Source organism: Gadus chalcogrammus, chromosome 18 (genome assembly GCF_026213295.1).
Source record: "Gadus chalcogrammus isolate NIFS_2021 chromosome 18, NIFS_Gcha_1.0, whole genome shotgun sequence".
NCBI lineage: Eukaryota > Metazoa > Chordata > Actinopteri > Gadiformes > Gadidae > Gadus > Gadus chalcogrammus.
This window is the reverse complement of record NC_079429.1, coordinates 5,341,448-5,359,868: the sequence shown is the minus strand read 5'-3', so window position 1 is coordinate 5,359,868 and position 18,421 is coordinate 5,341,448. Positions and strand designations below refer to the sequence as shown.

The window sequence follows — 18,421 nt, the reverse complement described above, 5'->3', positions numbered from 1 at the left end:
TACAACTAAACACTGAAAAATAAATCCACCTGCCCGAAAGCTGTAAGAAAATACCCAGCTTTATTATTTAAAAAATAAATATTTTTTTGTGCAGTTCAGTGCAATACTTAATGTTATGTAGTACGCGCAGGCGCACTGGATACGCCGGGACACACAATGGCTACGTGCTGCTGAGCGCCGAACCATGCACGTAACGAGTGTCTGCCAAATTACCCAAAAGACCTGGAAGGACAGGCCGACGGACTGCACACCGGTAACAGGGACTGCCAGGGACTCCGTCCACCGTGTGTGAGTCAGCGGTGTGGTTTTACTGAGCGGTGGGGGTGTGAGTGCCTCTGGTCACCTGCTCTCAGGGATGGCACTGACCTCCTGATCATTGACTCATGCATCTCCTTCACCACCTGGTGCCCTGGGCCGAGGAAGAATATTCAAAGTCAACCGGTGAGTTGTCCCTGACTGTTCATCATTTGTTGGCTCGTTTCTGCAGCCGAAATCTCCTGGCTGATATGATGATGACGATGACAATGAGTTTGTTTCACAACTGCAGCTTTTCATATTGCTGCAGTCATTACTAAATCTATTATCTCCCTATGCGGGATTTGGTCATGAATATGTCTTGTGGGGACACTGTTCCTTGATGGCTATAATGACATATTGTCTGCATTGTAGCTGGGCCTAGGTATTTCTCACACACACCAGCCACTGACGTCAGTCCCCGTCGTGTTGACTCGCTCCTCAATGTGATGTAAATAATCTACTGTGTATCTCTCACCACACTGTAATTGCACTGAGTCACGGAGTTGTGATGATGATAAAAACCGCTCTGCCTTCAGTGCCTTCCTGCAGTCCACTGCCTTTCCGCTATAAAGGCAGCTGCTGCTGCCCTGGTTCAGATAAGCAGGCTGGCTGAGATGGGTGGTTGTCCCCAGTCACAGTCACAGCAGGGTGTCTCTATTCCGAGCAGCAAAGTACAATCGTCCTGTCGCTACTCGGAGAGAAGAATGGTGGTGGGAAGCTGTATAACGAGGTTGTCATGAATGCCTGTGTGTGTGTTTCTCACTTCACAGAGAACTGTGGGTGGAAAAATGTCTGAGGCCGCCTCAGCCAAGAGGAAGGAGAAGTGTGAAAACTGTACCAAGCAGGTGAAAGGCCAAGCAGGCTCCAATTTTGCCTTCAGTTTCCTGTTTGATTCTCTTGTCATATTTTCAAAAACGTGTTTTGCTATCGGTGGCTAACGGTTTAAATGACTGCAGTGTAACAAGAAGAACGACGGAGTTACGGCCGAGGAGCACCATGAGGCCAACGGCGAGGTAAGAACCGTTCATTATTCTACTTTATTGATTGATTAGTAAAAAAAAATGTTTTTACGTATTTTGGTTTGCGATTTTTTTTTTACTGAGTAGAGTGTGTCTTAGAATTAATACACAACCAGCAAATAGTTTGCCTGCATGTGAAATGACAAAGTATTAATTCAAAGTCCACATAACCTTGTCATAACTGTCTCCCCCGGTCTCCCCTTGTCTCCCCTTGTCTCCCCCCTGCTGCAGGCGAGCAGGGACTCCCAGCCGCTGCTGAGCGCGTGTCTCTCGTGCGACGGCTGTGTGTCTGAGGAGGAGAGCCTGAAGATCGGCCAGCAGAACCTGGAGGAGCTCAACCGCATTCTGGCGCTGAACAAGGTGACTCCCCCTCAAGACTCAAGACTCGCGTGTTCAGAGTATACCTAGACTCTGCACACACACACACACACACACACACACACACACACCTCACACCTCACACCTCACACCTCACACCTCACACCTCACCCACACACCACACACACACACACCTCACACACACACACCTCACACACACACACCTCACACACACACACACCACCCACACACACACACACACCTCACACTCCTCTTACGCACTTATTGTATGTTGTACGTCATGGCACTTAAAGTACGCACTTATTGTATCTTTTTACCTTAATAGTGTAATCTATACTTTGCGCCGGCATGACTTATTGGAATGGCACATAATTCATTTTATAAGCTCTATTGTTTACCAACGCTATGCTGTTTGCATTACATGGTTGATTGACTTTCAACAGTTATTCAGGGCTTTTTATGTCAAACATTTTCTACAGATTTGTTAGGGTTGGTACTGATTAATAATGAATTAACCATTTTTTTATGTTCTTGTCGTGTTATATCGGTAGCCATTTCAGCATGGGAACAACTTGTACCATCTTGAACGGAAACATGAGGTTTGTTGTTACTTTCACAATGTGCTTTAAGTAAACAATGCTTTCTCTTCCCCTGTCGTGGTTCCAGAAGTGCGATGCGGCTGAACACAAGGTGCTGGTGGTGTCGCTGTGTCCTCAGTCCTTGCCTTTCTTTGCCGTGAAGTTTGACCTGGACATCGCAGAGGCCACCCGCAAGCTCTGTGGCTTCCTCAAGAGCCTGGGTGAGTTCCATGATGGGGACGAGGATCGGAGGGCGATCGGAAGGTTGACGTTGTTTTTATCTGTGAAAGTGGGAGCAATTTAGAGCGAGTGGACTCGCCTCTTTCATACTTGAGTTCCATGATGTCACAACATCCCTAGGGCTGCACGTTATGTACGTAGTTGAGCCTGCATTCATGCATCAACAATAGACTTGCATCCGCAGTCTCCAGACTTGGGAAGTTCACGTGCACAAGCTTGGAGATAAACACGGATATAAAACAAAACCTTGATGATAACACTTGGAATGCTTCTTTCGCCTGCGACTTGAGGAAAAACAATCATGGGTGACTTTCTGTCGAAACTCTAGAAACCATAACCTTTATGTCAACAATTGCGGGGGAAATCCGGCACTACAACTCTCCTGAATGAGCTTGACTCCTTGCTTGGTGATGCTAATAACCTCTGCAGGTGTGCAGTATGTGTTGTTGTAACCTGTGTGTGTCTACAGGTGTGCAGTATGTGTTGTAACCTGTGTGTGTGTCTCTGCAGGTGTGCAGTATGTGTTCGACACCACGGTGGCCGCGGGCTTCAGCATCCTGGAGAGCCAACGGGAATTTGTCCAGAGGTACCGACGGAGACACCACGACTCGCAGGCCCTGCCCATGTTCACCTCCTCCTGCCCAGGTACGCCTTCACAACGTACACCTGTCCCGTGGTCACCTCCTCCTGCCCAGGTAAACCCTCACAACGTACACCTGTCCCGTGGTTCCACTCGGTCAGACGGCTGTGTTTTATTGGGATGCAGGGGCGGAATCCCCAGATGGAGATGGTCAAATTAATTTGGCCTTTGGGTTAAAAAAAAGTTGGATTGTGATTTAGATCTTGACAATCACTTGTTGATCCTAATAAAGACATTCAAAATGGCTTGTGTGTGTATGGATGGAAGGATGGATGGATGTAGAGAAATGTATGGGCGGCATGTAGCTCAGGAGCTAGAGCGGGTTGGCTGGCTACCGGAAGATGCTAGTTCGAGGTGTCCCTGAGAAAGACGCCTCACCCTGACTGCTCCCGACGAGCTGGCTGTCGCTTTGCATGGTTGACTCTGCCGTTGGTGTATGAATGGGTGTATGAATAGGTGAATGTTAGGCAGTATTGTAAAGAGCTGTGAGTGGCCACTGGTTAGAAATGCGCTATAAAACTGCAGTCCATTTACCATTAACCATCTATCTATCTTTTAAGATAAACATACACATATGCAGTTTGCCAGTCCCGGTTGGGACTGCCTTTTAGTATCAGTTAGAGCTTGGGATCAAACCTTTGGGGGGCCACCTTCGCTTTACATTGTGGATAATTGGCCCACAACAGAGGGATTACACTGGGCTCCTGGTAAACAGTGCTCAGAGCTCGGTGCCCGGGGGCAGTCGGGACGGGGGCCTGTGCGCTCTGAACGTGGGAACCTCCCCCCTTCTGGTTCGTTCTGAACCCTGCGTGCCTCCTCAAGGCTCTGCCCAAAGTGGCTCTTTGTGTGTTCAAGGTCGGGCCCGTTATCAAATGGATTTGCTAAATACAGGTCTTCCTTTCTTTAGAGCTCAGAGCAGAGATATGAGGGGGAGAGAAAGCTGTTGGCTAGAGATACTGTTCTGGCCCCACCACACCCTCCACCGGAGATATGGACACGGACATACACATCCATACATACAAACATACATACGCATACACAAACACACACACACTAAACACATACACTGTGTAGTTTATTTATCTACTTTATTTGATCTAACCTTTATTCTATGAAGAACCGTCATTGAGAGCTTCATGTACAATAGATAAAATATAAGGTTCAAGGGTAGAGGCAGCTATATAATCATAGTAAAGGTTTCTAGTTCATTCGACATTGTTCTCTACGCCTTTCTATACTTAAGGAAAATATGCTGCTTAATTTGAACAGGTAGCTACATTTGGGTTACAAAAGTATTACAATACTTCTGGTTTGAAAAGGCCAGTGTAATTTCACAATAATGTAACTAATTAAAAGTGTGTGTGTCTGTAGGTTGGATCCGGTATGCAGAGCGCGTGCTGGGCAATCTGGTCACCCCACACATCTGCACAGCCAGGTCTCCCCAGCAGATCATGGGCTGCCTGGTCAAAGACTACATCTCCCAGCAGCAGGTAGGAGCTCTGAACTACAATGAGTCACAACAACAAGCAGAGAGACAACACACTGCATCACTGCCGTGGTTCTCTTAATGTTTAAACCTTGAGGAATGTCGTTATCAACGTTATATAAAGGGGTTGATGATTGATTAGTAATTTCTCTTGTGTATCTGATTTATTAGTTACTAATATTAACAAATAACTCAGTCATTTGATCAAATAAGTATGTGTGTTGTAGTCCAACTTTTGCATATCCAGAAGCTACCTTACTGAGGTCATAGATAGATCAATAGATAGATACAACTTTATCAATCCCGAAGGGGAAATTCCTGTGTTACAGCAGTGGAAGACACAGGATATAATACAATACATACAAATACAAACTAGTGATCAGGAAAACAGGAATAGATGCTTACATAAATGCTAAAGTATGGACAAACCGTCTAAATTCTAAAGTTGCTTATTATTCCTCCTTGTGATAATAACTATATGATTCTTCTCCTGAAGTTTTCAGTTATTTGTGTGTCAGAAGGGGCCTGATGTCTTCGTCTCCTCTCTGTCCTCCAGAAGCTGAGCGCGGAGAAGGTGTTCCACGTGGTGCTGGCGCCCTGCTTCGACAAGAAGCTGGAGGCCGTCCGAGAGGAGTTCTACAGCAGCCTGCTGGACAGCCGCTATGTGGACTGTGTGCTCACCTCAGGTCTGCCTCGCACGCACGCACGCTCGTTCGCTCAAACACTCAATCGCGCACTCGCTCACTCACTCACTCACTCACCGACAGCAGTCAGCCATGTTTGCTCGACCCACTTCTTTTTCATCTAAATAGTGTTTTGTCCGAGCCTCATGTTGTTGTGCATTTGTTTGACTGCTGGACATTACTATACAGCCGAACGAATGAGAACTGTGAGACTCAATCAAAACAGGATTTAATCTAAACAAAGTGGGCAAAGGGCAGCTTTGGGTATTCTATTATACCAGTGTATTTCTTCAAACCATGACTAGAAGTAATGCATACAAAAATACAATTAAAACGGGATACTTTCAATATAATCACTGGCATGTTTTTTTGGTTTTCACAACCTCAGTCTCAGAATTCTTCAACCCCAAAACCCTGCCTGTTCCCTATTCTGCAAACATCACAAGGGTGTTGTCACGCTGACATGGACCCCTGTATACTTTATCTCTTTCTCTTTCACTCTGACTCCTGCCTCGCTATGACAGTACACGCTCAACTGCTCTGCCTACATGAAACACTTTCATCTCATTTCAACATCTCTCCCACTAAACTCCTTTGAAACAAACCGCAAACTGCTCGCTGGATGTTTCATCAATCATTGAAAGAACAAACTCTGCTGTCAAATGATTAATTTAACGTAAACACGTTTGCAGTAAACTCGTTCGGTTCATTTGAGGATCACCTGAGATGATGGTTCAAAGGAAAGACCTCATCAACGGCTCTGAGGGTTCTGGAGGTTTTGAACGTGCTTCTTGTGTTTCAGCGGAGGTCTATGACATGATGGAGCGCCGGATGAAGGTGTCCGTGGCGGAGCTGGACTCCGTTCCACTCGACCACGTGTGAGTGGTCCTTCTCTTCCACACTGGGTTCCTCTCTATTGGGCGGCATGTGGCTCAGGAGGTAGAGCGGGGTTGGCTGGTAACCGGAAGGTTGCTAGTTCGATCCCCGGCTCCTCCTAGCTGAGTGTCGAGGTGTCCCTGAGCGAGACACCTCACCCTAAATGCTCCTGACGAGCTGGCTGTCACCGTGCACGGCTGACACTGCCGTCAGTGTGTGAATCTGTGTATGATTGGGACAATGTTTCGGCGATATTGTAATAAAGCGCTTTGAGTGGCCACTGGTTAGAAGAGCGCTGCATAAATGCAGTCCGTTCAACATTCACACCAGCTAGTCACTGTGGCCGTGTCCCCATGTGTGCCCACTGTGAACCTGTCTGTCTCTCTCTGGCCGTCTGTCTGTCAGGCTGGGGGAGGTGGGCGACACGGCGCCCGTGAGGTACGAGGGCCGCACCTCGGAGGGCTTCCTGGAGCACGTCTTCAAGCACGCCGCCAAGGAGCTGTTTGGCCTGGACGTCACCGAGGTCACCTACAAGACCCTCAGGTGGGTACTAGGGCTGAACCATTTGGGGAAATAATCGAATTGCGATTATTTTGCCAAATATTTCTATTGCGATTTAATATGCGTTTTTTTATTTTTTTAATAAAGTTCCTTATGTTTAGTATTATTAACTAAAAAAGCAATAAATTATTCTAAGACCAACGCAACACTGGAAGCAGTCAACATATAAACTGCTCTTTCCTTTAGGACAGGACGACGTGTTGAGATTCATTGATATTATATCATCTTTATTCAACTATTGAATTGTAAAAGAAGAATAAATATAAATCTTACTGATCTACAGTCAGTAACGGTAAGAAATCCCCCCAAAAAAATAATAATTGAATCGCAGCCTTTTGGGAGCCCAGCTATCCCACCCGGTGGGAGAAGTGGGTGAAGTTCCCGAAGGAGATCTATTAGGTGTAGTTCTACAGCGGCCAGCCCAGACAGTGTTGATTTGAAACCTTTACAGACACTTTCTCCAAGTACGTTGTGAACCTCGGAAAGATCACGACTGACGGCCCGAGTTTAAGCGCTTGCCGGACCCCGCCTCCAGCAACGTGATCGGTTGAAACAAACATGGCGCGAAAGGAATTGAAACTACCCAGTTCACCCAGTTATGAGCTCGTCTGCTATCAGACTTTCGATGACAAATCTAAAGCCTGATTTGGTACGCGCAGGTGCAGGATAAAGCGTGTGCAGGTTCAGTTCCCGTCCATTGAGTCTGCGAACTTTCCCCCCTCGGTTGCCATAGGAACCGGGACTTCCAGGAGGTGACCCTGGAGCGGGACGGCGAGACGCTGCTGCAGTTCGCCGCCGTCTACGGCTTCCGGAACATCCAGACGCTGGTGCAGCGCATCAGGAAGGGCCGTGTGCCGTACCAGCTGGTGGAGGTGCTGTCCTGCCCTGGAGGTCAGGACCGATTGGAAACTTTATTGAACCACAATCAACAAGAGGCGTTCAAAAGGATGAAAAACACAATGAAGCCCAAAGGCTTGTTTCCATCGCGGTCCTTAAGATGGACCACGATGGAGCTGGTTCAAACCAGCTCTGAACCGTATGTGTACAGACGTATGTACGGCCAGGGGCGACGTGTTTCAAATCAAATCAAACTTTATTTATACAGCGACTTCCGTGAAAACTTGCAATGCAGGGTGCTTAACGGTACAATTCAATTAAAAAATATATTGTTTTTTTTTATGGATTGAGAGAATGTTAAACAGGTATGTTTTAAGGATAATTTTAAAAGGTGTTCACAGTTAAGTTCCTTAGAAGTCGCCCAAGTGACTCAGAGATTTAGGCTTTTAAATGAATGGCATTAATCAGCAGGCATGGTGAGGCATCGGGATGGGCCTGTGCTGATTAGGGTTGGAAGATGACCTCCTTCTTCAGGGATTCAAACATCCTCACAGCCACCAGCGTCCGCTTCATCTCTACATGATTAATACCTCTCCAGTTTCGATGTGGCCAACACTGTAGAAGCTGAACATTTCCGTTCAGCTTTCCTTTCCACCTTCTGACTCGACTTGCACTACCTCTTTTTATTTCCCCCTATCTTACTTGTTTTCATCTCTACATCTTTAAATGTGACCAGCCTGTGTCCATGTTCGTCCTGTACACTTTTTCTCTTTCTTATCCCTCTCTGTGTGTACTATGTCCATATTGCCAATGTTATCTGATCATGTGTGTGACTGCTATTGACTATGCATGTACTTTTATTGAGTATATGCACTTTACTTGTGCACTGTCCTTGGGTACCTTGAAAGGCGCTTTTAAAATGAAATGTATTAGTATTATTCTTCTAAGGGTTATGGAGGTCAATCTCTCGTCACTCAGCCCCTCCATGTAACCTCCGTGTCGTCTGGCCCCCAGGTTGCCTGAGCGGGCGTGGCCAGGCGGGGGGTGACGCCGCCGGGAGGCCGGACAAGGCGCTGGTGCAGCAGATGGAGGACGCCTACATCAGCCTGCCCGTGGCCCTGCCCGAGGTCAACCCCGCCCTGCACACCCTCTACCAGGAATGGCTGGAGGGCCAGGACTCGGTGCAGGCCGGCGCCACGCTACGGACCCAGTACCGGGACCTGAGCCACGCCCCCACGCCGCACATGCAGTGGTGACATCACACGCACGGCGGTGAGCGGGGCTAAGGCGACATCGTTGGAAGGAGGGAGACACGAGACACTTCGAGAAGATTCCTCTCAACTCTTTCTCGGGAGCAATGCCGCTCTGAAGTGGACATTTTCAAGCGTGCCGTTTGTTCCTTTGTCCACCGGGAGGCGATGTCTCCCAACCGAATAACTTGTAATCCCCCTGGAGAGAGAAAGTAAAGTCTACAATCTACATACCACCCCTTCCACAACATTCAGATGCAGCTGTAACACATGGTTTCAGTGAATGGACGGACCCTTCATCTTTTAAGCAATAGACAGGTGTACCTTGATTCTAACTCTGTGTATGCACTGATGTCAAAATGGATATGCTATTTTGGTTTTCCTAAGTGACTTTAACCAGCCTATGTAAGGTTTTTTTTGTTAATCCATCCAGTACAATTAAATAAGAGGAAAGATTGCCATAGGTAAATGTCTTCATCTTTTGTCATGTCATTTATTTATTTTTGTACAAACTAGTAAAACATGTTTGTTATCTGTTTACATGATCCTTACAGTTGAATGAACAAAATCAATATTAAACTTCCAAATCATTATAAATTCTTGCCATATATTAATTTATAAGCCAAATTTACGTGTGTGTGTTTGAGAGGCAGAGTGAGAGAGAGCGGAGTGACAAAATACATTTTGTCACATTTTAATGATCATAGGATTGCATAAACTCTATTTGAGGTGGATGAGTTGATGTGGGGGTCTCAGTTTTAGGATGATTTTATTCTACTGAGGAGGAGTGGAGTGGAGGAGGAGTCGATCTGAGGTGGAGGGGTGGATTTGGGGGAGGAGTCTTGGGTGGAAGGAGGTTGAGATTTACGACTGGAGACGGAACGTCATGAACGCGGAACTAGGACTTCGTTGATACACGGACGATCCTCGCCGTAACACCGCCTGTCACATTTCAATCGTTGTGTAAACAAATTAACCAATTAAACTATATACGAAAATAGAGTGTGAAATAGTGCCTTTATATTTTACGTTTCCTCTGCGGGATCAGAGCTGAGAAGAGCCGGGATCAGAGCTCCCCTCCCAGTGACCCCGGCTGACAGTTGGACAGCAGGGAGCTGAAGCGATCCCACAGAGAGAGAGAGTGAGGGAGGAGACAACAGCAACGGGAAAAAGTCCATGCTGTTTCCCTGAAGAAGATGAGTAGCCCTCAGGTCCTGTTGAGCAAGGCAGCAGCTCTGAATCTACTTTGGACTTCTGGAAGAAGGATCAACCGGTTTAATGGCCGTAAGACACAGTTATCTTGATAGAGGTACCTTCACCTCACCAATCTTCCCATTCATATCTTCCCTAACCAGACCTTCTTGTTGGTCCTTCTCAGATGTCAGAGTGATCACCAGATCTGCATCTTCAGCCGCCCACCAGAAGGTTTGTGTTGTTGGAGGTGGTCCTGCAGGCTTCTATACAGCTCAGCATCTGCTGAAGGCAAGTACTATCCACTAAATGGATTTAACTAATAACTTACTATTTTATTAGTGCTGTGTATTACTATATTTTCTTTGTTTGCGTTTCTGGGAAGCAAAGTAAACTTGCGCCCCTTACAAACTATGAGAGTGTGTCTTGTTGTACACTCTTTATAATGTAAGGACAACCCAAGACTGCTTTCTCTCTCAAACTATACGTTGCGGCATCAGGTGCTGTATAAAGTGTCAGTGGCATACAGGGTTACATATGTGCTGACATAGGACAGATGTATAAAAGCAAGCATGCCCAGGCAGATTTTACATCGCTAGTTGGCATCCTGTAGCCTTGAGACAGTGATCACATGCTCAGCCCTTAGTATGCTTCACCTCTCAGGACAGGCAGGATACCTGATGGAGGTTATGAGGGACTGCATGTTATGCGTACACTACCATTCAAAAGTTTGGGGTCACTTGGAAATGTCCTTATTTTTTAAAGAAAGGCAACGTTTTGGAAACGGCAGATTTTTTATGGAATATCTACACAGGAGTACAGAGGCCCATTTCCAACAACCACCATGACATTGTTTAGCTAACTGTGTTAAAAGGCTAATTGACGATTAAAAAGTCCTTGTGCGATTATGTTAGCACAGCTGAAAACTGTAGAATGAAAGTGAGTTTTCATGGAAAACATGAAATTGTCTGGATGACCCCAAACTTTTGTGGTCATGTTCTTATCTTGAATAAAGGACACTATGTTCGAGTTGATGGACACAGGTGGTGCTGAGTAGGAGATGCAGCAAAATAAGTTAAGGAAAGTGGACTGATTTAAACGTTAGCTTACTGAATACGTTTGCCCTTTGACCTCTCCCAGGCCTGCCAGGATGTGCAGGTGGACATTTACGAGCGACTTCCTGTCCCCTTCGGCCTGGTGAGGTTTGGCGTAGCGCCAGACCACCCAGAAGTCAAGGTCTGTGTCCTTGTGTACACACACACACACACACACACACACACACACACACACACACACACACACACACACACACACACACACACACACACACACACACACACACACACACACACACACACACATCCAGTGGATACTTGGACAAAAATCCCTCCTGCATGGACTGATATAAGATTTGGTTCATTTTGTATTAAAGGTGATTGTAGTGTGTAGAAATATGTTGGACTTGGCCGAAATGTTTTATGTTTTTTCAGCTTAGAGTGGAGGTGCTCGCAATGTTGCACCGTCATGTTTCTAGAGGAAACCAGGGCGGTTCTAGAAAGGAGACTTTTTTCATAAAAAAGAATCATAAACGCTGTCTTATTTGTAAGCACTGACTCTTACAGACTAAATAAGTAGGAACCTCATCACATGACACTACTCGAAGCTGTCGCAGACAATGACATCCTTTTGGAAGTACAGGCCATCGTAACTCCTAAGTCGTTGGAACTAGAGGGGAGAGGGAGTTCAGTCGGTTGCATTCTGCGACCTCACCCCTAGATGGCACTAAATCCTACACACTGTAACTTTAAGTATTCGTATTAAAGCATCCACATTCCGTTATTTTGCCACTGCAAGGCCAGAACTTTGACGTGGTTTTGTCGTCGCTCCCCCGCCAGAACGTCATCAGCACGTTCACGCAGACGGCCCGTCATGCGCGATGCTGTTACTACGGCAACGTGAACGTGGGGACGGACGTGAGCGTGGAGGAGCTGAGGGAGGCCTACCATGCCGTCGTGCTGGTGAGGACCACTTTAATAATGATGATGACACACTGTTCTTCAATAGAAAGCCATAAGAAAACCATCACTCTACTGTGTGTGTGTGTGTGTGTGTGTGTGTGTGTGTGTGTGTGTGTGTGTGTGTGTGTGTGTGTGTGTGTGTGTGTGTGTGTGTGTGTGTGTGTGTGTGTGTGCGCAGAGCTATGGCGCTGAGGGGAACCGGAGCATGGGGGTGCCAGGCGAGGACCTGGAGGGTGTCTATCCTGCCAAGGACTTTGTGGGCTGGTACAACGGGTTGCCTAGCAACAGAGAGGTAACCAGCCCCCCCCCCCCTCCCCGCAGATCCTGGTTCAACCCCGAGAGTCTGTCGGTGTCGGCTTAGCTCAGGTAGAGCTGTTTGACTTGTAGCCAGTAAGGTTGCTAGTTAGATGGTTGTCACCTTGCATGGTTGACTCCGCAGTCGTTAGTCGTTGTGTGAATGTGTTCATGAACTGTTGTAAGACGCTTTGGATAAAGGCGTCTGCTCAACGCCCTATATGTAAATCTAGATGTAAATGTAGGTATCCCTTAGCAAGACATGTAACACTTACTACTAGCAGTCTGTTCCCTTTGACGGCATTGTTGCTTTATGAATGCATGTATGAATATGTGCATATGAATGGGTGAATGTAAGGCACTTGTAGTCAAGCGCTTTGAGAGACTGCAGGTTAGAACAGTGCTATTTAAATACAGCCTGTATACAATCTGTGATCTTCTCTCCCTGGTCCAGTTGAACCCCGGTCTGGACTGCGAGACGGCGGTGATCCTGGGCCAGGGTAACGTGGCGTTGGACGTGGCCAGAATACTGCTGTCCCCCATCGACGAGCTGAAGGTAGGAGCCCCTATCTCCTCTAAAGCCGGGCAAGATACAGAATCTATTCTTGAGTCAGTTAAAACTCAATGAAAGCAGGAGACGTAGTCATTTATATAAAAATTGTTAGCTGTGGATGTGTGTGTGGACGATGGCTGGTTCTTGGCACTTGCCTAACCTGCTCTTACTTTTCCTTAGTGAGTGGGTGGGTATTGGTGCTGTTGTTAAGATTCTAGAGTCTCAAAGATCCATCAACCCACCCTGCACCTCTGATTGACGGGTTAGATGGATTCCCAGAACCAATAAGGGAAGAGATGCTCCGATTGGTCCAAACGGATCCAGGACTATTAGCCATCTTATCTCCAGCCCCTTTACCGTTGTCGTGCCGTGTGCCCTGCAGAAGACGGACATCACCCAGAGGTCCCTGGACGCCCTGGCCCAGAGCCAGGTCCGCAGGGTGCTAATTGTGGGCCGGAGGGGACCCCTGCAGATAGCCGGCACTATCAAGGTGCCCCCACACATCTCCCTAAACCTGCACTAGGTCACTCGTCACTGCAAGGACAAGTATAAACAACCTGTGTCAAACGTAATTAAGTGAAATTCTAATCATTTACATTCAGGGAGTTTAGCAGAAGCTGTTATCCAAAGCAACTTACAATAAGCACATTTGTCAGAAGAAAGAGAAACAACAATATATCGCTGTCATTACACTAAGGATATTCATAGAACCAAGTGCCAAGCACTAACAATCGCTAGGTTAACCCATTCCCTGTATACAACAGAGATAGCTAGGATAAGATGCTGCACAATGCTAAGTAAAACACAAATCGAACACAAACACTTGATAGTGTTCATGTCTGATCTTGGTGCTCAATCCTTGTACTGTTACTTGATTGTGTTCTTTTAAAATTCTTAGGAGCTGAGGGAGATGGTGAACCTGCCAGACACCAAACCTGAGATGGTCGCCTCAGAGTTTGAGGGCGTGGCCGAGGCTCTTAAAGGTACAGGCCGTCCCTCTAACCCCTCCACTAACTTCTCTCATAGCAGGACATCATTCTCCTATTCTGCTACCCCATTGGCCTGCTTTCTTATTAAACCAACACTATTCGTTAAACTACACCCCAAGTGTTTAATAAATACTGCCCATCCCATTTTTGAAGAAAAGCTCTGGACATTACAACGGTATTCATACTGTTGCTGATTTAGTCTCAGTGGGTGGACTTGGTAGTTTGGTTTGTCTAACATTCGCTGATCCTAGGAGTGCAGCATGGAGTTTCCAGCCGAGGTGGGCGGCTAGGGATGTCTGAATGGGAGTATGTAGGTCCTGTTTAAATGCAGGGCTCTTCAAGCACATTTTACAGATGAATGTCCACATGCGAGATTCCCCGGGACAAGGCCGTTGGTGCGACCTTCTGATGTGCGTTTCTGATCTTGACCCGGTGGATGAAGGACTGGAAACGGGCCAGAGTGTTTGTGTACCAGAGGCCTTGGAGCCTTGAGCCTGTCAAAGTTCTTAATTAACCGGGAGAAGCTAGAGATCCTCCTCCCCTAATCCTCATCTCCTCTTGGACCATTTGTAAGGGACCAGTCATTGGGATTAGAACATACCACTATAGTATGATTTCAATTTAACAAGCTTTTTTAACCGTAGGGCTGGGCTGTGGGGGACTTTATTTTTATTTTTTTATTTAACCTTTATTTTTCCAGATAAAACATTAAGAACAGTTTAAGGACTAAAGTTGGATTTATGGTAAAAAGAATAATCTCCTTTCTAAGAATAGCTGAGCTCTATTACACACCAAAGTATCCATTGGTGATCGACCAGCGGCTCTTGAAGTGATGCGACGCATTCGTACTTTGGCTGCCTTCATTGAAATTAAGGGAGCAAAGTAAAAGCTAACAAATGATTGGCAAATCATTTTCCGCAGAAGAAACAACAAGTCGGCAGCCGCTGCCTCAAATTAAATAGATTATTAAATGGACGTCAGGTGGTTGTAAGGGAACGAGTGGAGGAACGAGTGTAGGATCGGATTGGCGTCACGTCGCGTCACCGTAACTCAAATTGAACACTCCTGGTATGTACATCATCTGCACATCACTGAGTACGGATACGTCTGCAGAGCTCTCAAGGCTCACGCATTGGGCGTGAGGTTACTAACCCTAACCCTAACCCGTACAGTTCAGACCCCCGTCCCCACCCAAACCAAACCCCCACCCCTGCCGCCGCCGTCGCCGTCGCCCTGTTCAAAACTTGAGAGCCCTGCACGGTCTGAGCTCTGCGTCGCCCCCCCCCCCCGGCAGTGATCCCGCGGCCGCGGAAGCGTCTGACGGAGCTGATGCTGAAGACGGCCGTGGACCCCCCCGCGGAGAAGGAGCGACAGAGGCGGCAGGCGGCGTCGCGCTCCTGGGGGCTCCGCTTCCTCCGCAGCCCCCTGGAGGTCCTGGCCGGCCCTGACGGCGCCCGCGTGGCCGGGATCCGGTTGGCCGTGAACCGCCTGGAGGTGAGCACACACTCGCTCCCCTTGGGCTCCTTAACTAGTGGTGGGGGAAAAATGTATTCTGTTCAGTATCGCGATATTTTGCGCACGCAATTCTATCGATAAAGTATTGCAGTCTTTTTTTTTTTTTTCTTTTTTTTTAGTACTGTGGGACTAAGACAAACTTGAGAACCCATCTCACAAGGTACCATATAGAGTTAGCGGCCCCTGAGGAGGTGTAACGACCCAAAGTTGTTGTCATACCCCCAAATGAACACTCCCTGGATCAAACAAAAATAATAGTTCCCTACAAACTCAGAAAGAGCTAAGAATGTCACTGAGGCGATAGCCTACTGAATCGCAATATATCGCAGAAGCGAATTGTAATACATGCTGTATCGCAATATGTTAAGAATAAATAATATTGATTTGTGGCTCAAATATCACTATCGAATTGTCACATTTTTGCAGATTCCCACCCCTATGCTTAACCTCTGACACAGAAGCCTTTAGTTACAGCGAACCATTTCACCGAACTCATCAGGATGTGTTTCTGAATCCAGTGTCTCCACACACAGCTTTTGGAATCTCAATGAAAGGGACATTATTATTATTAACATTATTATATAAGTGTGAATATTCATATTCTTCTCCACCCCCATGTCAGGTAACGACTGCTCAATCTCATGAGCTCTATTTGGTCCTTGAATAGTGACATTAAGTGAAGACACGGAGGATTAAAGGGTTTGTTTGAGACAGTGGCCATGGATGGGGTGTTTATACTTATGTGTGTGATCAGGGTACGGGGGACAGCTCCGTGGCCGTGCCCACGGGCGAGGTGGAGACCGTGGACTGCGGTCTGGTCATCACCAGCATCGGCTACAAGAGCCTCCCCATCGACCCCGCCGTGCCCTTTGACCCCCGCAAGGCCATCGTCCCAAATAGCCTGGGCCGGGTCCAACAGGCTGCAGGTACTCATGGGGGGGGGACCTGCAGATACCTGCTTATATCTACGTGTTACAGCAATCACATGGGGAGGTGTCCTGCAGAGACATGCATGTATCTACAGGTCTGTTGTAGTTCAGAAATGTTGGTCCATGCCTCGTACAAACTAGTTTGTTTAAGGAGGCCGCTCCTTACATTCACACCCTTAAGCTTTGGGTAGCCCTCCCCATAGCTTAAGGAGGAAACACACAGTGGAGAGTTCTGAAAAGGCTCCTAGGACACGCCTTTTTAGCATAGCTTTGGGTAACATTAGATCTTTAACCTCTCTTGCAGATGTTGTCAGGCTGCTGTCTTGTTATTATGTTAAAGGCATAGATTTAAAAAGCAAATGTTTTATGTATTTACATACATTTGTGTATTGTATTTTATCCTTTATGTATTTTTTCTTTTTTCTCTTCTTTGTTGTGGAGCACATGGCTTTCCCCCCATGTCTGACATCTCCTATATAATTGAGATTTTGGATTGATATGTTTAGTTACTGTCCCCCCAGGTCTTTATTGCAGTGGCTGGCTGAAGACTGGCCCCATCGGGGTCATCGCCACCACCATGAACGACAGCTTCGACACAGCACACAGCGTCGTGGAGGACCTCACCTCTGGCTGCCTGGACGCGACCTCTGCCAAGCCTGGATCCACGGGGATCGGCCCCCTGCTGGACAAGAGAGGTAGGGTACTGCTCTCCGTCTAGTATCTGGTGTAATGCAGGGGTGAGAGAATCCTCACTTGCTAAATAAATAATCCTATTTCACTCTTTAATCATTGAAGTTAGCAATGGGGTTTGTCGTTTTAACATAGAAACAAAAGCCACTGTCAAGGGTTCCTCATGCAGTTAATGAGCCCAGTCATTTGCAGATCCCTAATTAACTTGATGAGCTGCACCTGTTTTTGCCCTTACTATTGCACCGCTAACATAAAGCTCTCCTTTGTCATTAGGAATCGTTTGGCTCATTTCTTTGATAGTTGGGTTCGGGAACCTTTGATCAAAAAGGTTTAATGGAATATCTAATTAAGTTGAATTGAGGAGTACATGTATTATGGCAGTGTCTCACACACTTGAACATCTCGTGCCTTTTCACAGTTCACACCAATAATGTGTCGCTTGGTTATTCTGGAAGTGTTGGTCAACACGCATCAAGATGGCGGGCTTGAACCTCCAGGTCACATGATCTAATCTCTCCTGTGTGATTGGTTGCAGGCGTGAAGCCGGTGTCCTTCTCGGACTGGGAGAAGATCAACCAGGAGGAGAGGAGGAGGGGCGCGGCCCAGGGGAAACCCCGGGAGAAGCTTCTGGACGTAGAGGACATGCTGAAGACCGCCCGGACCTAAACCCCAAAGTTACCTTCTATTTCTGAAGACTCTTTCAAAACATGAATAAAGGCTGCTACCTACATGAATACATGTGACTGTGGAGAACCATCCCAATGGAGATTCAACGCAGTTTACCACAAGAATAAGATGGCATGAAACCATGGACTGTGTTGTAATGCAGACCAAAATAAGACAATACAATACAAATACAACAATTTATTATATTAACATGTCGTCCAGCGGTAGCTCCAGATGTGTTTGTCTGTGGGGCTCAGTAGATGCCGTAGGTGTGCTCCTTGCCCTCACGGTAGCGGTCCAGGTAGCGGAGCGGCTGCCTGTGGGGGAACTTGACCTGCGCTGGGTGGTACACGGGGGGCCGCACGAACTCAAACACCGGCTCCTTCATGTCTGCAGGAAGAAGAACACCAGTGGACAGTTTAATGTTAATGGATATATGCTCCCCACCTCACAATTGTACTTGTCGATTCTTTGTTTAAATAATAAAATCCAATTTTAATTTAATGTTTTTCATGTTTAACAGGATTTATTCACATGAAGGTACTCTGACCAAACCATACAGCTATACACTCAAATGGAAGATTATGCTAAACAAAAAATGACCAAACTAGGATCCTTCAAAAAAAAATGGCCAGTAGAGGATATGCAAAAGAATATGGTTTGAAATGTGCTCTAAAACCCATTCCTCCATGTAAACGCCAACTTAAAAGGTGACATTATACCACCAGGTGTGAGTTTGTCATTTTTTCCTTTGCAAAATCCTCCGTTCC

General features: G+C 46.7%; 2 protein-coding genes across 3 annotated transcripts; both read left to right on the top strand.

Annotated features, from left to right (window-relative positions):
* The first annotated feature begins 135 nt into the window (after positions 1-135).
* Positions 136-9,505, top strand: narf (nuclear prelamin A recognition factor). 2 transcript variants are annotated; one of them, XM_056577446.1, is made up of 12 exons: positions 136-441; positions 1,068-1,142; positions 1,254-1,310; positions 1,548-1,676; positions 2,322-2,454; positions 2,984-3,118; positions 4,485-4,603; positions 5,156-5,285; positions 6,085-6,160; positions 6,564-6,701; positions 7,453-7,610; positions 8,571-9,505. In XM_056577446.1, the coding sequence occupies exons 2-12, from the start codon at positions 1,086-1,088 to the stop codon at positions 8,810-8,812; spliced, it is 1,374 nt and encodes a 457-aa protein (XP_056433421.1). In that variant the 5' UTR covers positions 136-441; positions 1,068-1,085; the 3' UTR covers positions 8,813-9,505. The 2 variants fall into 2 exon arrangements, with proteins under 2 accessions (XP_056433421.1, XP_056433420.1); XM_056577445.1 differs by having other exon boundaries at positions 1,545-1,676.
* An 87-nt stretch (positions 9,506-9,592) lies between these two features.
* Positions 9,593-18,157, top strand: fdxr (ferredoxin reductase). Its single transcript, XM_056577443.1, has 12 exons — positions 9,593-10,090; positions 10,185-10,288; positions 11,138-11,233; positions 11,893-12,015; positions 12,194-12,307; positions 12,764-12,865; positions 13,245-13,352; positions 13,761-13,845; positions 15,146-15,345; positions 16,121-16,292; positions 16,817-16,990; positions 17,521-18,157. The coding sequence occupies exons 1-12, from the start codon at positions 10,003-10,005 to the stop codon at positions 17,649-17,651; spliced, it is 1,497 nt and encodes a 498-aa protein (XP_056433418.1). The 5' UTR covers positions 9,593-10,002; the 3' UTR covers positions 17,652-18,157.
* Positions 18,158-18,421: the final 264 nt, after the last annotated feature.